Source organism: Bolinopsis microptera, chromosome 1 (genome assembly GCF_026151205.1).
Source record: "Bolinopsis microptera isolate Bmic1 chromosome 1, MBARI_Bmic_1.0, whole genome shotgun sequence".
Classification (NCBI taxonomy): domain Eukaryota; kingdom Metazoa; phylum Ctenophora; class Tentaculata; order Lobata; family Bolinopsidae; genus Bolinopsis; species Bolinopsis microptera.
This window is the reverse complement of record NC_087072.1, coordinates 3,836,760-3,860,658: the sequence shown is the minus strand read 5'-3', so window position 1 is coordinate 3,860,658 and position 23,899 is coordinate 3,836,760. Positions and strand designations below refer to the sequence as shown.

The following is a 23,899-nucleotide window of genomic DNA, read 5'->3' as shown; positions in this document are numbered from 1 at the left end:
AGAAATTTAAAAGTAATAAATAGCAATTCATACAACCAATGGTTTCTAGTAAAAAAATAGAGCAGTCCGTGCTTCCGAGAAAGGTGCTTACTAAACAGCCTCCGTCTTGCTGGCTTCATCAAAATCTTCAACAAGAGCGGGAACCTCATCGTCATCTACAAGAGGTTTAGATTTGGAAGGAAGAGAGCTGGACATACCCACCAGTTGGTTCAAAATACCAGGGAACAAATCTGTGATACTCTTGTGTTCGGCATTACCCGAAATAGCAAATGTGTTCGCTCCCACTGTGGCCTGCACCTTGGGGTTTGTGAAGTGGATTACGGTACTGTCGTCCTTGATAATGTTCACTTCCTCAATTCCTGGGATGTTGTTGCATTGCAGTTTCTTTAGGGTTGTTTGGAGTTTTTTGTCATCCGTTCCTGCGGTTTTGTGGATGATTTTCTTCTTTCGGCGTGCGGTTCCCTTACCACCAATTCTCACACTCTGCTGCATCTTAGCCAGCTTTTCTTGATCGATTATAACCATGATTGAGATTGCTTGAGCTAAAATAGAGTTGTTGTTAGTAATTCATTCGAAAAATGGTTAAGGTATGAAAAAATAAATCGATTTTTATATGAATTTATATAAATCAATAGGTAGGTAGGTTCAATTTGAAATGGATTTTAGCAGGACAAATTACCAAAGAATGCTTCTCAAGAAATTATATTTTCAAATCAGGAAAATTACATTTGAAGATATGGCTTGGTGTTCAATTTCAAAAACGGGATATCGTGCCATGCTTTTATGAAATACAGCCGCTTATTTTCTAAATTCAATACTGTCCAGTATGTGGTGCCTTAAGTTCTGACGTAACCCCGGCCACGTACATACTCAAGCTACAGTATAAGTTATAACAGAACATTACATTACTGATCGAATTCATTGGCCATAAATCACGACCATATTATGGCTAAAACCGATGAAACCAGAAATTAAATATTCAAACAATGAACGACTAAAACTACTAGTATAGTTTTCATCGATGTAACTATTTAATAAGATAATTTGCTATGTCTGGTATATTACCGGATGTTCAAGTTAGCGGACTAGAATATTCTAGAACTTTGAACTATTTACGGGGCAAGATGGAAGTGTGAATTTCACAAGTAATCGATATTATGAAAAGTGCAGAACTTTGGGCCCAAGTATCATCCGATAATGGTCTGAAGAGAAAAAAGGTTAATTCTTTGTCTAGATGATACTTGTTCGTTTTCATTTTGGTACATGACACTGAATAGTACATACATATTGATAAAACCAATCGCCTCATGCCAAAGGATTTTGCAAAATAAACTGCTGTAAGCTGGTGAAGTGACGAATATTCCAGAGCAAATCAAGCTTGGTCAACTGGAATGATTTAGTCCGAGGATAATACAAGTTTTTATTAGAAAATATTGAGTGAAAATATCTGAATGTAATATGAGAAGGGCTGTACTTCAATGTCATTAGTGAGATTACCAACTGATTAATCTATCCATACTAAATGTCTATTAGCGAAAGCAATGAAACACGAGGCGGTCATATTGTGATAGTACTTATTGGATATATACCAATTACAACAGTTTCAATGCTATTAACGTCATTATATTTAACACAGTACTTGCTGCTAACATTCGCAAATCAACCCTACAGATCTAGTTCCACGGTTACCTTGATGGGAACACGGATGTATCATACATATCATAAACATAAAAATATCCCTGAATAAACAAAAACAATACAAAAAGTTACCGTCATAAATTCACTCTAAAGCATACGCACTATTTACAGAATCACGCAATTTAAGTTACAATCAAAGTTACAAAAATAATTCGCACACATGTGTTACAATAGTTACCAGGTGTTACCATGGTTACAATTCCGATACCTGTACGATAAAAAGCTCACGACACCCCCAAAACCTCCTACCAAACCATTACGACTCAGCCACACTATTACCACACCATAACGACTCTCCTGCCACACTATTACGAATCTGTAAATTTTTATGCACGCTGATTGCTGAACGCTAATAATTTTCCGACCTGACTCCCCAGAATGGCGATACCTTCACCTCAGTATCCGGTAACATTTTAACATCAAGCTGGTCAGGTCGCCCCCACCGAGTAGGCAGCCTAACACTTAATAGCAATCGTAATACTCTTATATATAAGAGTATATAATATACTTCAACAATACTCAACTCACTATTACAAGAGTTCGGAGCAAGGAGGGTAGAAAGACGGTATTGGATTGGTTACATCCCTCCATATACTTCTATATAGAGGGACTGTATATCGCGGTGCCTGAGCTTGTTTAAAGATTCTCGGGAACACTACCCGCCTTAACAGTAAGTCAGTAAGTCATATAGAGGTTCGACTGTACAGTGTACAGCCAACCGCCCATTTTAAAGCCTAATACCAAATTTGAAACCCTAATCTAAACTCTAATTCTAAGCCTAAATCTTACATGCTAATGTAGTAGTAAGTATACTTACTAATATATATACCCGGACAAGTAATAGAACCACATTTCATTACTAATAGTAAATCTAAGGCGGAAACATTGCCTTATCTAGTAGATTGTAAAATTGATTTGTATAGAGATCGTACGGTAGTCGGTAGATCATAAAGGTAATTTACGGAAAAATTCAAAAAGCTTACTTACATATTATCCGTCTCATAATATTTATTCGTTAATATTATTTAAATATCATGGTTCAAAATTTGCTTTCAGTCTTCCTTTACATATTACATATCCACATTACATGTCACTTATGACATACATTGATAGACTTAGCATAGATTTCTCTATTTCCAGTTCAAGTCAGCATAAATAGATATATATCTGGATAGTGGATATATATCAGCATTTTAACAATTACTTTAACAATAATTCAACATCAATAACTAGCTGGTTTCTAAATGTCAAAAAGATGTGACAAATTAAATGTCAACAGCTTACTCTATAATTCAGCAACAATAGAAAAAGGGAATACAAAAAATGAGTTAACAAGTTTTACAAAAGGAAAGGCTTACAACAATAAATTTATAGGAATTAACAAGAATCAAATTAAATTAAATGAATTACACTCAATATCAGGAGGGATCATAGTGCTTTAATCAGCACATAATAGATATAATAATTACAATAGATTTGCAATAATTAAGATCGCATCAGAATATTATCTTTAAAATCATCAATTTTATCGATAAGGGAATAAAACGCCCAGTTATCATCTAGACACTATCAAAATATCACTTGGGACCAAGATCAACTTTGAAGCCCGATATACAATTAATATACTTTAATCAATCAAGTAATCGACTAATCACTATTTCACCTAATTAGTCATCACTAATTACATTTCTTAGGCTCATCTGACAAAGATACTTCCCAATATACACTAAAAATGTAAAATCTTTATTCTTGTTTCACTTCCCGTTTTTCACCACTTTTGGTGGTAATCGATTCGTTCATCTTCTTGCTTCTGTTTTTACTGTAAATTTGGTTAGAAGTTACTAACTTTTGAGTTAATATTGATTAAGAAATGTCGAGGACCTCCTTAAATTTAGGGATTTTGCCTTCGAAAAGAAGGAGTGTCGAGCACATACTTATTGCTGTTATTTAGTATTTAGTAATATAATAGTACTGTAGTAGTAATTAGTAGTAATTAATTACTACTACAGTACTATTATACTGCTAATTAGAGGAGACTTATAATTAGTTTAACAGGCTCGCTTTAAATGTTACTTTGTATCCTAAATGTAAGAGCAGAACAAGTATTTGATAATTAATTAAATTACTCGTTCCAATGCAAATGGCCCGTTAATTGAGTCGTACACTTAAGCACAGTTAAATCAAATAAATTAATTTAAATTAGTAATTACAACTTATTGTACTATAAATTCCAGGTTTTTAGTGCTTTGGTAACAATTTGTCCTAAACATACTCAGAGTCAAGTTTCGTGGGGAAACAATGAGAATCCACGATGTATAATATTAACAACGAGCGCACATTCAACAAATATGCGAAATCAAAAGTTCAATAAACGAGGAATTCTTACCATGTAAATTCTGGCCCGTTGGTGTTGATTTTGCAAACTTGGAGAATACACCCTTATTTAACCAACTATTTGACCCTGTCTTAAAACTGAAAACCAGACGGTTTTACTCACGATGTAAGGAAGAAGATGAAGAGGAAGAGGAAGATGAGATATTGGGAGAAGTTGAAGAGGAGCTGTCTTCTGTCGCAATTACAGTCCCAGCAGTTAGGGAAAATGGAGAACTGGAAAATAGTTACATTTATTTCAAACTGCACACTCAAGCTCTTTGGCAAATAGAAATACCTAAGGTGGTTTTTTTTTAATGTGTAATTTTTCATTCCCAAAATGCATTCTTACCACGTGATAGAGTATTACACCCACAAACTGGGTGAGCTGGACGTAAGTTACTAGGTTGCCGTACTTCTTGATGTTGGGGAACACCACTGATATACCATAGTATGCGTACCTGCAACAAATTTTACATTACAGTCAAAAGTAAAAACTACTAGAGACGATCATTCTGCACTTCAAAGTTTGATTTGTTAAGTGAAAGTGAAACATAAAACATGCACAGTGAAAGTGAAAGATAACACAGTTAAAGTGAAAGATAAGATAGTGAAAGTGAAAGATAACATACATGATGACATGAACGAGGCTGTTAGTAAGAGGTCCACACCAGCCACCATTACAAGGATAGAACCAAGTAGTGAACACGATGGTGGGGGTGATGGTGTGATGGTAAAGATGGAGCGTCATCTTCATACCCGGGTTCGCTACTCCTGCCATCACAAGGAAGAAGGTGTCTATGTACTCTACAAACTGAGAATGTTAATATCCGATTAATAAATATCAGTGCCATTAGTAGATAGATAAACTATAAAAATATAAATTATAATATATGATCATATATTATAATAATATGAATGACTAGAATGGTAAACCTTGCTGAAGTAAAATATCTTGAAGTACCACTCCATTCCATTGAACAGTTCCAAATTATCATCGCACTTAAAGGGGTTCACTTCACTTTTAGAGTTGATGTAGTTGTTAACTAACGCTCTGAAAGGTAACATAAAATAAAGAGCGCATTCTATAGCCTTGCCAACACTATGTTCCACCAACTTACCTACTATAAATTCTTGATCAGCAGCCAAACGGCAACACATAAGCCTTCTTCATTTCATAAACATTAAACAGTGATATCATTTCTAAGATGGGCACGGTGCCAAAAAGACAAAGCTCGATAACATACCGGCACACTCCGTAGAACACGTAAAAGGAGAATATGCTCATAAAGGTATTATAGATAAGCTTGGCGCTCCTCAGTTTGGCTGGCGGTTTATCCCTGAAATGTAATTCAACCGTAAGTGTGAAGAATACAAAAGAGCACCAGGGCATCCTGGTAACAGTACTTTCAGTTTTATCCTATGTCTAGCTCTAACCCTTTCAGTTAAACCGTACTGTGGCCCCTATTTCCTGACCAGTACATATATTCCAGGCTAGATTTATTATATTATAGCTACTTGTTAAACTTTTAGAGTAACAGTAATCTAGTCTCATCTGAGCCGATGAGTGTTTTTCTACAACGCACTGAATAAAAAGTAGTACTACTATACTACTACTTAGTATCTTACTATATGTAAAGCGAGACGATATATATATATCCGTACCATTTTACTGACACCACGACATCAACTTTAACACGACTTTCCGCAAAAACCGTAAAAGATATACAACTTAAACTTTTTTGACTGGTTCAAATGCTCTAATGGCCTTCAAATAAGCATGAAAAAATAAAAAATTGGCCAAGGAATAATAATTTTAGTGCCCAAAATGTGGACCCCCAATTAGTGGTGTCAAAAACGCGAATTAAATAGGTAATAATTATTTTAGTCTTTTGAGTCTTGACACCACTTTAGACGGGTTCCTGCTAGTATAAATAATGCGTCTGGAGAGTTCCCAACCACATACTCAAATTAAAGCGAAAATGGCATAAGTGGCATAGAATGAGAACTGTCATATGACATATCGATGGAGGAAAATAATTATTATACTGAGAACTAACATTTTGTGACTTTCAAGTGACGACAATAGAAGAATTACGTACAATCAATCAGTATTTTCCATAATGGCTATACTATGTCTGGCAAAACTTTTTCTCATATTGTAGAATGTAAAAGAAAATACATCATACGCCTTTCAACAGGAGAACAATGAGCGAACAATTAAAACGTTCAATGTACAGAAGAAAATGAAAGATCAGTGAGTGTATTATTAGGGGTGAAAGCTGAAACCGTTCCAAAAATGAACAATGTAGTTTAGCAGTCCGAAGCAGGACAGTAGCAAGTGTGCAGTATAGATAAGTTATTGATAAAACATATTGGGTGGTGAGTGGATTGGGCGAGTAATGAAACAAAATCAAACCTGAAGGCAAATAACTTTCCATGAAGTATTAATGGTTGTATACTGGCACCCCCCCCCCCCCCCCCCCCCCCCCGCCCCCCCGGCCCCCCCCCCCCCCCCCCCCCCCTCCGTACTGTATAACTGTATAACATCAAAATCTACACTCGGTTCTCAAGTTTTCTTAATCTTACGCTTATCGTACCATGAATATTACCTCACTAAATTAAAATCATTTTTGAACGAACCTCCTTTCGTATTTGAGAGCCACAAAGGCGGCTATATAGAACACCGCCATTAAAGCTAGCTCTTTTGGGTTCCTCTCCCACTTTTCCTCCATCAGTGTGGCCATCATTGTCATGCTTTAACAGGCTACTTCATTTGGTTCGGGGTTATATCTTTAATATACTGAGTAAAACATGTATTGTCATGTTCATAACTTGAATTCATCTTAAGTGATTTAGATATATATGAGATGTACGTGACCAAGAATGTTGTATGATCGGAATGATGGCTTGTTTTGACAAGTGTGCTAAACTTTAATAGTCAAGAAAATTCAAGAAAATGCATGATTGGATAAACAGGATCATTTAAAGAATTAATACATTTTATGTACATAGATATAGAATCGCAAAATATAGTCAATTTTCTTTCATTTATGATGTAATACATGAAATCGCTTTATTAAAACAAGCTAGAGTGATACCGGCACCTTATTTCACCAAGTTTTGCACATTTATAAGCACATGTTGTCAAATATGGACATATTAAAATTCAATGATACATATAATGTCGATGGCAGATCTAATAAAAACTTCAAATATATTACTTACTTCTTTACAACTTTAATTTGCAAAATAGACCAAATAAGGTGCAAGATATCTCTCAAAGTTATACATTTAAAACTAAATTACGGTTGCAACATCTTGTATAACTTTACATTTACAATCTTCGAATCAAACAGTTACATTTGGTTGTTGAGAAATCCAATATGGAGTTCTTACAACAATCAGCTGTTTGAAAATTATATTTGAAATCATAATTTAGATCATCCATATCTAATAATTAACAAGTTTTTTATAAAGTATTTTAAGTGAAATTAACTAAAACAACAAACAAAACATGAATCATCAAAGGCCAACGGTCAGGATTGAATGCAATAAATTAATAGAGAACATGAATAGTGGTTATTAAAAATCTTTGGAAGGTTGATATCTGAAAATTCAATATCTGAGGCAAAATAATTGTGTAAATCTGAGAGGAGTTATAATATGGGAGACAAGCAAACAAGCTGAATAGCATTAAGTTTAACGTACAGTTTTCTAGAGCTATTTGATTAAAATGTGTGGCGAATTAGAATATATACATTATACATATTTGAGTAGAATAATTATACCATGCCACTTCCCATTCTCATTTTTGACATTACTCAATCTGTATTAGCAGTTGCAGTCCAATTATCTCTTAGTAGTAGTTATGCCCATTTAGTTATATTCAGAATATTGTTAGTACATATGGTGCCATTTTTAATGGCATCTGTATGCCTAAATTCCAATAAGGATATCGCATGATAACATATGAAGACAGCAATAAAGACGCAAACATGCATAATCTGGTGGCTCTGAAAGAAGACATCAAACTTTCCAGGGGAAAATCTTTCAGGGACTTGAAGCATGTAAAGTGTTGTTCCTGATACATAAAAGCAACCCATCAAGATCATCCAGCCCAAAGAAGCTTGCTCCATGGCCTCACTCCACCCGTGCTTGATAGTGAAGTGCAGTCCAGGAACAACTGCAGTCAGTCCCATGGTCAGAAATACTCCTCCTCTCAGAGTCCTGTATTTGGGTTTATCAAACTCGCTCCATATGGTAACAATTGTACCTGCAATCCCAACAGCAATAAATGCAGCAGTGTAGATTACATAAACCAGTGGTCTACAGAATTGAGCATAGTACAGCCAAGGAAGATTAGATCCTACAATGAGTAGAGCTATACCCAAATAATCAAGTCTGCTGAATAACTTGAACATTTTCGGTGAATGATTAATAACTGTGTGAAACATGCAGCTGAACCCCATGCATAAAATCCCAGAAAGGAAAAATAGTGCATACACTATTTGCTCTGACCAATGCAGTTTGTGCAATCGTGCAGAGAAACAGTAAATTGCCAGACCAAGAGTCATCAAACTTCCGATAAGATGTGTCCAGATATTGCCAGTCTCTGAATGACACCTGAAAGCACTGAACATGCAGCCGGTGAAGCTATATATGGGAAGTCTGTGATGTGAGAGCAAGAATTTGTTATCTTTCAGCCACTCAGGCAAATTAGCATAAGAGACTATATTCTTTGACCATTTCCATTGCAAAGAAGTAAACTGGCGGAGTTTATTCCAAGTGTTTCCAGGTATTTCTTGCATCCACTCACCCCATGTTTGGTCTATGGCTAATTCAGATTCAAATTTTTTGTGTACATCAATTTTATTTTTCTGTTGAATTTCTGGTAGTTCAATAAATTGGTCCCCTGAAGTATCCTCACTGTCAGAACTTGCAGAAACAAGTATCACATCATGTAGAGAGATGGAATCATTATCTACTTGGATGTAGTCGGTTTCCATTGCAGTGATTCAGTTTACTTTACATCCAGCTGCTTCTCTCATGGTAATCAGGAAGCTTTTGTTACCTTCGGCAATACGCTGCAAACAGTACAGCTGTGATCTTACCTAAAAGATATTTAAGTAATAAATGATCAGGATTGGTACATGATCAATCTGAAACGAGATATAAAATTAGTAAAAGAATATGAATCATGAGTTTGTCCCAATATCATAGTCCAACGTACACTCCATCTAAAAAATTGAGCCTAAGGCTACAAGATAGTATGTTGTAGGGTCACTTGACAGGCCAGTGCATCAGTTAATCCCAGCTAAAGCAGAATACACCAGTTTATTTAAGGAATAAGGGCCATCCATAATTAGGTCCATCAGATATAGGGGGTTTTCGATTTTGCGACTCAAGTGGACAAATAGGGGAGGGGGTCTGATAAAAGCGATGTCCATATATTTCACATGTAATATTAAATTTTTATTTATTTATCTCTAGAAAAAAGGGGGGAACCCGACCCATGTAACTGAGACACCTTACAGCAAGTACACCAAAGCGGCTTTTACTTGCGAAAGGTGCATCAACTACCTGCCTAGTAATCTGAAGGAGTGTGTAACTTTTTTAGCCTGAGTGCACTCTCTTCAATGTAAGGGTCTCTAATCCATATGCTGCATCAAATTTTAATGTCCATCTCAGTCTTCCTGCACCATAAGTGAGAAACGAGAAGGAGAGATAAGAACTTTATTAAGATATTGTCAACAGACTAGCAGACCTCATAGCCAGAAACAGGAAGGAAAGGTATTGTGATTTGTGATGTGGTAAGGCGCAGTTATATCAGTCAAAGACCATTCCTCAGCTCTACACCCTGCATGAGAATGAGAGTAAAACCAGTACATGAACCGAGTGCTACAATTTAACGGGTGATACTCGTGAAATGTATTAGTTTCAAAGACCGTCGACGAGTCCAGCACGGCGCGCGTCTTGGTAGGTTATAGACCTACAAGCTACAGTTGGAGAAAGGGTCATTCGTCCCGCTTCTATTTACCACTACAGGAGCAATGACACCTGAGGCCCAACGTTCCATCAGGAGACTTGCTCTGTTGATAGCCACCAAGACCAAGGAGGACTACAGCCAGGTGATGTGTAACATCAGGAAACGCCTGAGAATGGACATTCTGAGGAGTGTGCTAGTAGCAGTAAGAGGTGTACGTGGGAAGGCAAAAAAGACATGGGCTGCCCTATATCGAATGTATACTTCTACCTGATCCCTCAGCAGAAGAGCTACGATAGATAAATGAGAGTTATTGCTCATTATGTATGATTGTACTCTGCCAATTGCATCACTTGATTTTATTTATTGACACTCTTTACATAAAATGTAAAATTATCCACCGATACATTCACGCCATAAAGCTTGCACTCAGCCCCAAATGGGATCAGCTCAATCAATTTATGATTTGATCAGAAACAAAAAGGTTGTGAATGCCAATAAAAATTATGCATCACATTTAATTGTGTGTTGTGCTCAGTGGCGTAACGAAAGCAGAATAGAATGGCCGCGCTGATATGATCCTGCTGTGCACCATTTTAGGGCGACGCCAAATCGTTGTTTGGATGTGGGACAATTTTTATAAACTTAACAGAGCTGAGGTACTAGCAATACTGCGCGTTTTGCTCTAGAAATACACTTTTTAGAAATTTTACCAGCGTATTCTCTAAAATCACTTGTCATACGTTGTACATTGTATGACCCGCCGCGCACGAATGCGCGGCTCCAGCTCCCCCAGTATCGTAAAAACGATACCGGGGATCACTATAGCGAAACGCCAATGGGGGTCACGACTTGGAGGACTTCGCCGCGCAAACTAGCATTCTTGCTTCGACTAGATTGTTGCTTTATAGAGCAACGATCTGGAAAGGTTGACATCGCCTTGTAGCGCGATGCACTACTGGGTCGCGCGCGCGCATCCAATAATGCATCCAATAATGCTTCTCGCAACCGTATGCAGATCGGCGAGATGCGAAGGATTGACATCGTGAATCAAACATCGCCTTGATTGACGATGTCAACGAACCCATCGAGATCGACAATGCGAAGCAAAAACGAGCTAAGTCAAGATAATTATGTTTGTAGTACTTGCGGCGCGGCGATAGTATCCCCTAAAGCAGTCAGTTTATTTAAGATAAGCCATCCATAATAGGTTGTTAGGGTTTCGTTGTTGACTCAGTGGACAATGAGGGTTGTACAGCGGTCCCATTATTAATGTAATATTAAATTTTATTTATTATCTCTAGAAAAAGGGGGACGACCACTGTAACTGAGACACTAAGCAGTAACCAAAGCGTTTTATGCGAAGTATCACTACCTGCTAGTAATCGAAGGATGGTACTTAGCTAGTGACCTCTTCAATGTAGTCTTAATCCTAATGCTACAAATTTAAATGTCCATTCAGTCTCTCACATTGGGGACGAGAAGGAGAGAGACTTATTAATTTGTCAACACTGAGATATGCGGGAGGGGGTATGTGATGTGTAAGGGCAGTTTTGTCAAGACATTCTTGTCGTTTAAAAGCCTGCATGAGAATGAGAGTAAAAACGGTACATGAATCGAGTGCTACAATTTAAATATGTGAAAGTATTTGTTTCAAACGTCGACTCCAGCACGCACTTTGATAGTATAACCAAGCTACTTGTGAGAAAGGGTATTGTCCCGTTATTACCATAGGAGCAGACACCTGAGCAACGTTTCACACTTGCTGTGGATACACACAAGACCTAGGATGACTACAGCAGGTGTGTGTATAACATCAGACACCTAGGTGGACTAGAGCATAAGATTACTGGAAGGCAAAAAGACTTTGCCTATATGACAGTAACTACTGATCCTTGAGCAGAGGCTAATATAATGAGTAGATGCTCATTTGTAGATGGCTTGCAATGATCACTTGATTTATATTTTACACTAATAAATATGTAAAATTATCACCGAACAATAAGCTTGCATCCAAAGGATCGTCAATCAATTTTGATTAAACAGAAAAAAAGGTGGGAATGCATAAACATGTATCATCACATTAGGCCAGGGCGAAACGAGGTAAGGCCGGTCCGCTGTGCGTTAAGGGTGATGTAAACTGTTATATATGGAGAGTAACTGAGGACGGAGGATTGAACTACAGTGTGAGGGAAGAGGACCATTTAGAGGCGGGATCTAATCGGTTTGGATGTGGAACATTAGAAAACTTAACAGAGTGAGGACTAGCAACTGCGCGTTGCTCTGGAAATAACTAGAATTTTAGCGTACCTATAAATCATGTACTACATACGTGATGACGCGCGCCGATGGCGGTCTGCTCCGTTGATAGCGCGATGCGTTATGTGGCGCGCGCGCACTATAGAGAGGTGTTAATGGCGAGATGCGTATGTCGCGGAGGAGATGATTGATGTCAATATGCTGTATCGTAAAACGATACAGGAGATCCTATAGCGAAACGCAATGGGGTACGGACTTTGAGGAGTCGCCCTTCGACGTCGACGCGTCGCTGCAAGAGATGTGCTTAGGGGCAATCGACTGGAAGGGTTATAATGGATTGATTGAAAGTCAACGAACATGAGATCACAAGTGCGAAGCAAAAAAATGCGAAGCAGAACGAGTGATTCACGATGTCAATCTTTCGCAGCTGGTGAGCACAGGTGGTGATACTCGCGATTGGTTGCGAGAAGAATTATTGATGCGCGGCGCGACCAGTGAGTGCATGCGCTACACAACAAGGATGTAGGTTATAGACTAACCAGGAGCGGCAGGATTGGACTAAGATGTTACGAGTACACCGTTAATTAGGGGAGGGGTGCAAGTGACTTTGGGCAGGGTGTATGATTGAACCTTACATATGAAGTATCTTAGTATGCTGAAGATGATAGTGAGTGTAGGAGGAGGAGTATAAGGTGGAATGTTAGAGTAGAGGAGACGAGGAGGAACATCTAAATGTTATTTCAATTTTGTTATTGTTATTGGCCTTTTTACAATTTGTATATGTGTAGTGACTCGCTTTATTAACTATTTGATCCGATGTCAAATCTTCGCATTCGCCATGAACATTGGGTTGCAAAAGATATATGCGCGCGCGACCCAGTAGTGCATCGCGCTACAAAACTAATTACAACACTACAAATCTATTACATTTATTGAGGACGTTACAGAAGGAATTAATTTAATGTAGTTTGAGTCCTCGCTCTCCTCACGTCCGAAAATGGCGTTTCTCTTGTCATGTCTCTAATATATCAGTGATTTAATCCATTATTATACATCGTTATAGCATATTAGATCGATTCGATCATCGCAAATACCATGTGCAGTGTGCGCACGATATGTGAGCCGCGCACAGACAAGTTGATTTCAGTATAGTGCAATTTCAAACGCGCGTTCCAGAAAGTCCATGAAAACACTCCTTCCCTAAGAACATCGGACTAGATTTTCCATTGGTAAAAGCGATTTTCTCTAAATCCCGGTATATTATGAGCTCGAACGTTTGTTTAATGACTTTTAGGAGTCCCTGTATGATTCTGCATCCCTAAAATGAGGATATAGTTTCTCCATGCTTTTAGGTACATATACAAAGAATGTGTTCATGATGGAATGTTTCTATCTGCAAAGAATATTACATTTATACAGCAGTTTTATTTATTTATCTTCAATTGAAAATTACAACCACCTCGAAATTCACAGTAAGAAAATCATTGTTTGACATCGTTTAGGTCACTTTTCATTGTCTCGAAAAGCACGTATAAAATTGTAGTAAAACTTATTAACCTTCAGCTTGATTGACAATTTCCAATACGTATAACATTCATAAATAAAACATAATCTAATTTACAATCGTGACTATCACCAAACCTATATGTTAATAAGAAAATAACCCATTTAACATTTCAGGAACTCTATTGTAATTTGTATTATATCTATTTTGTAACATGGTGTCCACTGTCCCCCCTCCCCCTACATGGTGGCATGCAAAATCAAATCGCAGGGTATCAACAAAATGAGTCGCCCTTTATTCGTAGTCAAATTGGCCCATAAAATATATCCAATAAACATGTCGAGCCTAGAAAGATTCCCCATTAATTTCTGATATAAAAATAGGTGTCAGTCCCACTCCTCCCAGTCACCATCATCGTCCTGAAAGGAAATTATATTCAGTTAAGTGAAAACATAATACATATCGTAACTTAATCAACAATTACTTATAAATATGATAAGGTATTTGATCCCAACCCAACACGCCACGGATTTGTATTAAAATATTCATCAACAGAAATACATCATAAGTAACGTACCATGCCTGATGCTGTTGGTTCGTCAACGTTGATGTTTTCCATCATTTGATCCAGTTCTTTTTCGAAATCTTCGTCATCTTGGACAGATGGGGGACGCTCCAACTCTACGACATTGAAACAATTAGATTAAACTAAAAGAGTGACTGTCTTCAACAAGTGTTCCAGATGTCAAATTTGTGCTATAACATGATCTGTAAAAAAACAGGCAGTTTAGCTCATAACTCTTGGTTTACACTACAAGATGAATATTATCATAGATAAGACACCCACCTCCGTGTTTAACAACGTCGTACGAGCCTTCCTCGGAGGAAACCTCAATTTTAGGATCAGTGGAGTCCGACATTACGGCGGATGAGGACTGCATCGATTCTGTTTCTTGTGTTTCCACAGTCTCTGGCTGTGATGCCTCAATTGTTTCTTGTGTCTCAACTGGTTCTTTTGCCTCAACTGTTTCTTGTGTCTCAACTGGTTCTTGTGTCTCAACTGTTTCTTGTGTCTCAACTGATTCTTTTGCCTCAACTATTTCTTGCGTTTTGACTGTCTCTGGCTTCAGTATCTCTTCTGTATCCTCTGCTTTTATTTCCACCTCTTCTTCGGTCACTAAATTAGTACTCTCTGATGTAAGGTCTTGTGGTGACTGAAAATATTTCAAATTACAAACTGATAAGTTATGCAACCTCTACCACCACATTTGTAAGTGATAATTATTATTATCAATGAATATTCAATTAATTACAATAAAAGCTACTATTTTAACCTTATCACCAGGAGTGACAGTTCCCTCGGTACAAGTCTCCACAGATACAGGCTGCTCAGTGATAATGTTAGCTCCGCTCCCTTCTATCGTCTCTTTACTTTCTTCAGAAGTACTGATCAGTTCGGGCGTTTCCTCCTCCTCGTCTTCATCATCACTCCATTTCAGTTCTTCTTCTGCTTCTTCGTTGTCTACCCTCGATAACAAGGCCTCGTGTCTTGCTTTTTCCTGGTTAAATGGCTGTTTTGTGTTAAAGTATTTAGAACTTGGTTTCGCAACATAATTTATCGATTATTTGAATAATTATCAGATGTTAAGCAGTAAAATCAGTACGATTACTTTATGCAGTGGCTGCTACTCACATAAATAATGTTTAACGTAGTTGAAACGTTATAATATGTACATATGTTACAAAAAGCTGCTTACCATGGAAAATAATTCGCTTCGGTAATAATAGATCTTCCAGAAGTTTGTGTAACTCAGTTCGGCTGGTACCTGAATGTTTGGAATATATTATGTGACGTTATTTACAGTAATACAATTAATTACAATACACGGTATATTGTACACACACTACACACTACACATTACACACTACACACACTGCTATCAGTGAAATGTGAATGGACACAAACTCCATGCGGAAATTATCACCGGTTTACACTATGTTACTAGGAGTCCGAGTGGGTATTATTCATCACAAACCTACTGACTTATATAATATCACATTTCATTATGTTAGTTTGATTTGAAAACAAACTGTGTACCAGTAGCGTGTGTTAGTTTGATTTGAAAACAAAGTGTGTACCAGTAGCGTGTGTAAGTTTGATTTGAAAACAAAGTGTGTACCAGTAGCGTGTGTAAGTTTGATTTGAAAACAAAGTGTGTACCAGTTGCGTGTGTAAGTTTGATTTGAAAACAAAGTGTGTACCAGTTGCGTGTGTTAGTTTGATTTGAAAACAAAGTGTGTACCAGTAGCGTGTGTTAGTTTGATTTGAAAACGAAGTTTGTACCAGTAGAGTGTGTTAGTTTGATTTGAAAGCAAAGTGTGTACCAGTAGCGTGTGTAAGTTTGATTTGAAAACAAAGTGTGTACCAGTAGCGTATGTAAGTTTGATTTGAAAACAAAGTGTGTACCAGTAGCGTATGTAAGTTTGATTTGAAAACAAAGTGTGTACCAGTAGCGTGTGTAAGTCTCTGAGTTTCTGATTGTCGACAAGCAGGCGGCTTATTTCATGGGTGTGGTCCTCCAGAGTAAAGGTAGTGCTCCATTCCTTGTAGTGGTCGTCTGAAGAGGAGAGCATGTTTAGAAGAGTTGTCAATATTAATCGGTATAAATCTCAGACAAGTTCTGCGCTGGGCAGATTTAAAATCAATGTTTCGTATCATGACAGTCAATTTCTTTTCCACATACAATGGAACTGGGAAACCTTATTTACAACGAATGAAATATATCAAAAAACCTGTTTTGTGACTGAGATACGTATCCTGGGAGGTATGTATGGCATTTATCCTATCTTCTCCGTATCTAGATACATACTCCACGTGTTCCGGTTCGGGGGCCAGGTAGTCGGACACGTTCCCCAGCATTGTAGCCACGGAGTCTGTAAGTGACCCATACTGTGCGTGTGGCTGTAAGACAGTCGTATTATGTCAGGGTTTATTGGATTAGGATTACGTCATAATTATGAGTGTTTAGTGAGTGTTTGCGGCATATTATAATACTAGTCATTATCTAGATCAGTAATGTTATAAGATAATGAGGATCTGTGGTAAGTTTTAAAATAAAATACGATTGTTATAAAATTGTGGAGGGTCAAAGTTTTACCTGAAGCTTGTGTTTGAGTGCAGAGGCGGAGGGGGCTATAATATCATGTGTTAGGGACGCCTTTACTTCATTGAAGTCGTTTGCTGTAAACTCGTACACATAAGAACCCTGAATAGAATATAGAATAATAATAAAGTAATCTGCTGTCAATATAAATTCTTGTTTCTTTACAGGGCACATTTAAAATTAGTACAATTTGAGGAAGTGTTTCTTACGGTTTCTTTTGCTTTGTTCCAGAAAGAGCCTACACCACTGGTCAAATTACTGGTCAAATTACTGGTCAGGTTACTGGTCAAGTTGGTAGGTAAGTTGCCGGACAAGTTACTGGCGACACTGGAACCTAGTCCCCACCAACTGGAGCTGCTCGTCCCCGACTCTTCCGACATCTCATAGCTAAAGAGGAGTTCAGGGTTAGGGATGTGGTGGATCTGGGATGTTTTAGCAAATTCGATGTGGATTTCGGTCTGGTAATTGGTCATGTATTTGGAGCCGAATGGACTGAGTTTTGACATTTCGATTAATTTTTAATGAATGTTAAAACGTTACAAAAGTTGAAAATATAAATATTTACTAAGCTAATATATGCTAAGTGAACTAAATTATTCAGTTAATTCTCTCAAATTAATAAGTTACCTGTCTAAAACACTTAAACATCTTTAATATTAAAGTCATTCCAATTTTCTAAGTGATTTACTAAAAAGCACCCTATTTCGACCCATTTGCTTAGACTTACTATTGCTACCAAATTTTCAAAGCACTTCAGCGAGGCTTTTAAATGTTTCACAAATTCTTTGTTCTCCTCAAACTCGAAATTTACCAGGTTTTCTACATGCTTGGTCGAACTGTACATGTAAGTCCGAGTGAGAGCGAGATATTTATTGAAATATGGGAGGGCTCCAATCAGAGTGCTAAAGTTTTGTCTTTGTCTGGACCGCAGTTTTCTATCCTTAAAAAGCTCAAATTTAGTGGCTGCAACAATAGCCAGCTCCGAGGAAAATGTATTTATCTTCTTTAGAATTTCTAAAAGAAGAGAAAAGTATTTAGCTTTAGCTAGACCTATGAATAATGGCACCTGTGGTTGTGATACAGAGACCTTCTGTAAAGAGTTGATAACTTCGTGCAACTTCTCCACAAATCCTACCTTCTTTTCTTCAATGCCAAAGTTTACTACCTCTTGAATAAAGCCAGTCAGCTTTTCTGCAGTAGTTTCGATATTTTTAATGATCTCTAACATCATGGAAAAGGGATGAAACCGATGATGATAACTATCATAATAACAAGCAAGATCATTACAAGGCTTCTGGACAGCTTTATCACAAAATCTAGCCAAGATGGAGAAAGTAAGATGAAAGAGATGACGAGCAACAGTTAAATTAACAGTATCACACTCACAGTGACTCAGCTTATCTCTCAGTCTCAACCCCTCCCCGTGGACAAAAAGATCCAGAAGAGCATAGAACGTTCCAGAACCTAGAATGGGAATCAAAACGTTCTCCGAAACATCTGATTGATTTTTAGAGTACATCGAAGAGTAATAGCTAGCACCTGGTCTTGCAACATCAGAGGGTATGACAGGGGAGAATATCTCGTCCAATGTGATATAAAACTTAGTATTCTGAGCACTGCACCTTGTTACATCTGAGTCTGATGCAACAACCCACAACCTCCTCAGACAGTGCTGAAGCAGCACTACATTTATACTCACTAACATGGGGGTATCTCCACAGGGTGGTGAACCTCTTGAGTTCTGTAAAAAAATCAACCACAGTTTCTTCTGATTTGGATGAATAAGGGCAGAGTTTTCGAGAATTGATTCACAAGTAGAGAAGGGAATTCCAGGAATTACAGACAGGTTAGGAATTTCTGGAATGAAAGCAGAGGTCCTAGCTTTGAAGACGTTATTGGAGAGCCGAGAACTTATAGTTAACACAGAGCAGAACAGAAGAGAGCAGAGTTCCTGAGGGATGTTTGAAGGAGATATAAACCCGTGCCAGGTAAGATTCTTCAGATTAAACCCCTTAACACAGCCCAATAAACACTGCAGAACAAGAACCATATCATTTCCTAAAATACACCTTACTTTATCAGATTGAAGATTATCTTTTAGTTGGAGTCGACGATCAACCAGGCAGCTGATAACCCATTCTAGTTTAGCGGTGACAACTATCAACCCAAATATCCGGTCAACACCACTCTCGCTGCACAATAAGGATAGGTTTGTTGAGGACCAGATTGAGTCGTGGAACTCAGACATTTCAAGTGGTAATGATGACTCCATTCGAGAGGTAAGAGCGATGTGACTTTCAATAGCAAGATGTTTGCAGAGCGGCAACAGATGAGTTACTTGCTCGTTCAAGTCAGGCTTATCGGACTGTAAAACACTATCAATTGAGGAGCGGAGTGAAGATCCAATAAATGTTAATGCTTTGAAGTCCACGAATTGAGATGGAGTACCGTTAAATGAAATTTGTTCTGTATTGTAATCAATGTTCATGATCTTTATGATAGCATCACAAAACAACGGCGCATCTAGGCTCTTCAGTCGGGAGTTGTGAACTTTCTCATATCCCTCCGCAGGCAGTCGGGAGTCGGGATCTTTCTCATATTCCTCCTTACTCTCTAATTCAACTGTATCCGTCATGGTGGATTATCATAGAACCTAACCTAAACAAGTTCGTGATCACGTGATCTTATGAGATTGCTATAAGTCATCACATAAAGGATCCTCACAATCAGCAAAGACACTGTTCAAGTGTTCAACTTCCAGCTAACGGAAGGAATGCAATTAAATACTAAATGGCACAAGGTTACAGCAATTTAATAGGTAACCACAGCAATATCATAACCATAAAAGTGGGCCGAATGTCTTTAACGGTAAAGAATAATGAATGTAAAGTTGTATGTGGGGTCGGTTCTGTATTCCCAGTAAGTATATACATCACAAATTCAATAGTGGTATTTTATATGGTTAACAAAGGGTCACATTGCTCCTTCGATATCATTGAATTTGAAGAAACGTTAAAGGGTCACATCACAAAAATACCTCTACATCAAACACAAAACTCCTAAGAATATCAGACATCAAAATACTCAGAAAATTAAACATTGAAATACTAAGAATCGCCAAGAGTCTGTTTGGTATAGATTTCCTCGGGAATACCGTCGTGATGAGAGCAGTATCTTGCGGCAGTGAACAAATAATCCGACAATCTGTTTAGATATTTGAACACTGCGTCGATATCTCCCCTGTAATTAAAAACACGGGTCAAGTATTGCGAGCTTTATCTTTTACACTTTTAAAAGTTGTATTAATGTTATTGCAATTTAGATAAACATCATGCCCCGATACACGTTCCTAATTTACTAGTGTTTCATAACAATATCAGGTGCTACTTTGGAGAAGGAACAATAGAGTTACCCGTGCTGCTCAAGGAGCGGTACAATACTGCGCTCAGCAGCTCTGGCAAATGTTCTGGTCACGTGCAAATGGGCCGAGCATTCGCTTCCTGGAAATAGTATTATCTGATTACTGTTTGAGACACAATTGCCTTAAATTACACGATCTCTGCACAGACGTAATATTTATATTGGTATCAAACTGGAAAATGATGTCAGATTATAGATTTTAAGATACTTTAAAAACATGATAAATGCCCAAAATACTCTAATTATACAAGCGATTGAAAACTAATCACAGGAATACTAAACAATACTAACCGGAGGGTAGAATAAAATTAGTAAGAGGTGGAAGATGGCCAGTGTACGCGTCTATCTTACTCTCCAAATTTGAAATGTGTTCAGTTGAGAAGGATATGTTCTCCAGTTGTTGCGGAGTGGCACTGGCTCTAGGGGTGGCTATCACTGAGCCTGTAATGGTGGGAGTTTTAGAAAACTGTCAATATCTCGAGCAGGAGCAATAAGAAAGGAAGTCATGTAATCAGCGTCGTTATTAAAATAGTATTACTTTAGCAACTTACCAAGATCAAAGTAAATAGAGGTCGAAATGGACGTATAGTAAGTAAGACAGACTAGGTGTGGCACTTTATTGCGTTATACGAGATATTGTAGTACCGATAAAATCAGTTTAAACGACACATTTCAACTAACCTAAATCCTGTAGACACATTTCAACTAACCTAGATCCTGTAGATTGCACTGAATTGACTTGAGATCCTGTAAGATATCATCCTGCTGGCAGTGAACTCTTGAAAGCCCAATGTGCGAGGATAACGTGTCCACAGCTCCGAGGGCACCAAATATCACGTCATCTTTTGGTAACCTGGAAACTGTATTTCTATTATTGCATGACATGGTAGACAGTTGATAAAGTAGCATTGTGAAAGATAACAAGTAAGATTACCAGGAAAGTATTATATCTATAAAGTAAAGCAACCTACCGTTTACCAGTGTAGGTACTGGTTTTTCCTTTGTCGCCAGTCCTAGTGTATATCTTCATTGAGCGAGATGAAACGTAACTTGAGCATCTATTGACCACACTAAAACATCTTGCTGGATTCATGGCTATTGGCTACTCCTGAGAAATATTGAGTAAAATGAAAATTCCACTGATAGTAGTCAATAATTCAAAGTAACCACATAAAAAAATATTCAAATTCTTATCATGAAAGAGTATACAAAGTGGAACTCGAGAAATTTGTCAAGGTATTTCTGAAACTGCCATTAAAAACTAGATTAAAGAATACAATACGAAGATAAAACTTGATAAAGATACAACTTTTTCTTATTTACATTCAAATTAAAACCTTAACCTCTTGTTTCGGCTCTCAGAGTACAGCACGGACTCTGGAACAGTGAATCTGACACAAGTCATCCATGTTTTAGGAGCAGTCTTCCGGACGAGATGCACCTCTTCAGGAACAATGGTACAGCCTAGCTTGTCAGATATTGCGGCGATTGTAAATGCTTTAGGAGCTTCAATATCAGCAAAGTGATAACAGAAGACAGTCGGAGGTTTCATTCCTTCTTCCCGTTTTGAAAACAGTCCTACGAAAACATCCAAGAATTCGTAGGCAGAAGCTGGCAAGTTCATTAAGACAAAGTCAATTTGACCAGTGAAGTTTCTGATTAGTTCTCTGCCATCTTGATTGTAACAGGTTATATATTGAGATTTAATCTTATTTATTTCAATGTTTTTTAAAAGGTACTTGTATGATTCTGGGTTAAGATCATTGGCGTGAACATGACATTTCTTCTTTGCAAGAGGAAGTGCAAAAGGACCTATCCCACAGAACATGTCTAACACAGTTGAACCAACAGGAACCAGATCTGCAATTCTTCTATGTTCCGTTCCTAATCTTGAATTCCAGTACAACTTTGAAAAATCCATGCAATACTTCAACTTGTGTTCGATTGCAGTGGTGATCAAGTTATTTTCACCAGCCAATAATTCCATTTCAAAGTATCTATACTCCGCATGAATGGTATTTAATTTGTTTACCACAGTTTTAATGGATGGATTCTTGTCCAATATGACTTGTCCAATGATCGATTTGTAAGGTTGATGGCATTCTTTTAAATTCAAATGTGCGATATGACCAACTATTTCGAATCCCGATACCACTAAAGTGTCCTCAATTGAAGGAGGAAGTATGGCTCGGATTATTTGAGATGCTGACCAGTTTTTATAGGTTAACTTAACATCAACAGATCGTTCACTTATATCATTGTCAGCAAACGGAAGAGTTTGATTGTCGTCAAGAAGAATAAGTTTTCGTGAGCTGTCTTCTTCACACGGTTGAACAAAACGAGGTTTATGTTGCAAATGAGAAAATATTGAGTCAGTTCGGTCTATCAATTTCACAATTTCAGTACATCTCTTCACTGGAACTTCGATTGCACGACAAGTTATCGTCAAGTTGAATCTTTCCCGATCAAGAACACGTATGTCAGGACACGGATGTGGCTTGAGTTCGGGTGCGGTAATCGACTTTGAGTCTGCAGAAACCATATTACCCTATGAAGGTAATGGTGAACAGATAAGAATGGAATTTAATTCAATGGTCCGTGAACGGTCACGGTAACAATTTAGCTAAATTTATCAACACGCAATACACAAATACGACACGGTGTTTTGCGGGATGACAATTCAACGCTCGATTTTTCTTGCAGTATAAAGTTCTTTGCTTTCGCTTGCGCGGCGCGTAGAAGGAAAATGTTTAAGATATGGCTTAACTTCTAAAATTTGAACATAATACTGGGAGTACATACTGGAAGTACATAAAACAAACGTTTCGGTTTAATTTCATGCTACGACGTTACATTTAAATAGATAAGATTAAATTTTGACTTATATGTTTGGTAAACAATTTATAAGTTAATTTTGAAAATTAACAATTAACGGTTGTTTTTAATGTTTTAGTTTATGTGCAATGTGCCAAACATGGACCGGATGATCAAAATATTAATACCGATCAATAATTATTAATTTTATAAATTTTGGGTAATTTTCCTTTTCCGTAAAAATTGTACAACATAAAACAATAAAAACATATGATTAACATGTAAACAAGACAATGTTAACAGCACAATAAACATACATACAAACATAAACACGTTTTGAAAAAACACCAAAGCATAAGAACAATCTTAATCCGACTACTTAACCATTAGCATAGAATAAAATTTCAGGTCACACTTTATATTATGAATAGTTATATAACCAATAACGCAGGTACAAAAAGAAAATGTAGCATGAAAACGAAATAGCATCTTCGGATTTTAATGTGCCGCGCACTCGTATTAAAACATTGAGACAAAATATAGTCGCGTTGGATTGTTTCTACAACAACTCTATGGTCATTACGCGCAATTATGCGCGTTTTCAGGGCTTTTTTACTGAAAATCCACTCCCTAGTCCTTAACTTTGACGGTGAAGCACCAATCAGCTTCCTGTTCCATTGTAGC

General features: G+C 37.4%; 7 protein-coding genes across 11 annotated transcripts in view; 1 reads left to right on the top strand and 6 right to left on the bottom strand.

Annotated features, from left to right (window-relative positions):
• Positions 1-5: 5 nt before the first annotated feature.
• LOC134817958 (transcription factor BTF3 homolog 4-like) lies at positions 6-8,362 on the bottom strand. Its single transcript, XM_063827349.1, has 2 exons — positions 8,358-8,362; positions 6-542 (listed from the first exon to the last, which is right to left on the bottom strand). The coding sequence occupies exon 2, from the start codon at positions 523-525 to the stop codon at positions 91-93; it is 435 nt and encodes a 144-aa protein (XP_063683419.1). The 5' UTR covers positions 526-542; positions 8,358-8,362; the 3' UTR covers positions 6-90.
• Positions 1,558-6,934, bottom strand: LOC134821146 (very long chain fatty acid elongase 5-like). The gene is made up of 7 exons (XM_063831818.1): positions 6,712-6,934; positions 5,316-5,408; positions 5,005-5,122; positions 4,701-4,882; positions 4,421-4,529; positions 4,196-4,305; positions 1,558-3,517 (listed from the first exon to the last, which is right to left on the bottom strand). Exons 1-7 carry the CDS (start codon positions 6,822-6,824, stop codon positions 3,442-3,444), a joined length of 801 nt encoding a protein of 266 aa, XP_063687888.1. The 5' UTR covers positions 6,825-6,934; the 3' UTR covers positions 1,558-3,441.
• A 732-nt stretch (positions 8,363-9,094) lies between the features above and the next one.
• LOC134817765 (endoplasmic reticulum membrane-associated RNA degradation protein-like) overlaps positions 9,095-23,899 on the bottom strand; it is a 52,701-nt gene continuing 37,896 nt past the window's right edge. Inside the window, exon 2 of one of the 2 annotated variants that reach the window (XR_010160566.1) lies at positions 9,095-9,177. Coding sequence is in view for 1 of the 2 variants with exons in the window: in XM_063827074.1 (XP_063683144.1) it covers positions 17,622-19,616 (1,995 nt within the window). In the remaining variant the exon portion in view is untranslated. Of the gene's footprint in view, positions 9,178-17,522; positions 19,635-23,899 lie in introns of those variants that run through there. The other variant, XM_063827074.1, reaches the window with a different exon arrangement.
• LOC134817750 (kinesin-like protein KIF9) overlaps positions 13,219-23,899 on the top strand; it is a 94,649-nt gene continuing 83,968 nt past the window's right edge. For 2 of the 4 annotated variants that reach the window (XM_063827039.1, XM_063827048.1), the window contains exon 1: positions 13,219-13,250. The gene's annotated coding sequence lies outside the window, so the exon portion shown is untranslated. The remainder of the gene's footprint in view (positions 13,251-23,899) is intronic. The other 2 variants (XM_063827028.1, XM_063827017.1) reach the window with 1 other exon arrangement.
• The window catches only part of LOC134817807 (BSD domain-containing protein 1-like), a 48,099-nt gene continuing 37,885 nt past the window's right edge, over positions 13,686-23,899 (bottom strand). The window contains exons 2-10 of the mRNA XM_063827146.1: positions 17,191-17,370; positions 16,976-17,083; positions 16,611-16,779; positions 16,326-16,435; positions 15,575-15,643; positions 15,152-15,376; positions 14,665-15,031; positions 14,395-14,498; positions 13,686-14,236 (exon numbers count right to left, since the gene is read on the bottom strand). Coding sequence (XP_063683216.1) covers positions 14,204-14,236; positions 14,395-14,498; positions 14,665-15,031; positions 15,152-15,376; positions 15,575-15,643; positions 16,326-16,435; positions 16,611-16,779; positions 16,976-17,083; positions 17,191-17,361 — 1,356 coding nt within the window. The 5' untranslated portion in view covers positions 17,362-17,370 and the 3' untranslated portion in view covers positions 13,686-14,203. The remainder of the gene's footprint in view (positions 14,237-14,394; positions 14,499-14,664; positions 15,032-15,151; positions 15,377-15,574; positions 15,644-16,325; positions 16,436-16,610; positions 16,780-16,975; positions 17,084-17,190; positions 17,371-23,899) is intronic.
• LOC134817919 (corrinoid adenosyltransferase MMAB-like) lies at positions 20,063-21,500 on the bottom strand. The gene is made up of 5 exons (XM_063827290.1): positions 21,373-21,500; positions 21,112-21,254; positions 20,693-20,842; positions 20,394-20,481; positions 20,063-20,221 (listed from the first exon to the last, which is right to left on the bottom strand). The coding sequence occupies exons 1-5, from the start codon at positions 21,492-21,494 to the stop codon at positions 20,089-20,091; spliced, it is 636 nt and encodes a 211-aa protein (XP_063683360.1). The 5' UTR covers positions 21,495-21,500; the 3' UTR covers positions 20,063-20,088.
• On the bottom strand, positions 21,417-23,037 carry LOC134817848 (tRNA (guanine(37)-N1)-methyltransferase-like). Its single transcript, XM_063827192.1, has 2 exons — positions 21,745-23,037; positions 21,417-21,509 (listed from the first exon to the last, which is right to left on the bottom strand). The coding sequence occupies exons 1-2, from the start codon at positions 22,941-22,943 to the stop codon at positions 21,497-21,499; spliced, it is 1,212 nt and encodes a 403-aa protein (XP_063683262.1). The 5' UTR covers positions 22,944-23,037; the 3' UTR covers positions 21,417-21,496.

Bases quoted from the DNA above. Each gene is read 5' to 3' on its own strand.
- LOC134817919 (XM_063827290.1), bottom strand. From the start codon at position 21,494: ATGAATCCAGCAAGATGTTTTAGTGTGGTCAATAGATGCTCAAGTTAC. The intron at 21,255-21,372 runs GTAGGTTGCTTT...TACAGTTTCCAG, and splicing joins AGTACCTACACTGGTAAACG to GTTACCAAAAGATGACGTGA. The intron at 20,843-21,111 runs GTTAGTTGAAAT...CCACCATTACAG, and splicing joins GTGCAATCTACAGGATCTAG to GCTCAGTGATAGCCACCCCT.
- LOC134817848 (XM_063827192.1), bottom strand. From the start codon at position 22,943: ATGGTTTCTGCAGACTCAAAGTCGATTACCGCACCCGAACTCAAGCCA.
- LOC134821146 (XM_063831818.1), bottom strand. From the start codon at position 6,824: ATGACAATGATGGCCACACTGATGGAGGAAAAGTGGGAGAGGAACCCA. The intron at 5,409-6,711 runs GTTCGTTCAAAA...ATTACATTTCAG, and splicing joins GCTCTCAAATACGAAAGGAG to GGATAAACCGCCAGCCAAAC. The intron at 4,306-4,420 runs GTAAGAATGCAT...ACTATTTTCCAG, and splicing joins GTGTAATACTCTATCACGTG to TTCTCCATTTTCCCTAACTG.
- LOC134817958 (XM_063827349.1), bottom strand. From the start codon at position 525: ATGGTTATAATCGATCAAGAAAAGCTGGCTAAGATGCAGCAGAGTGTG.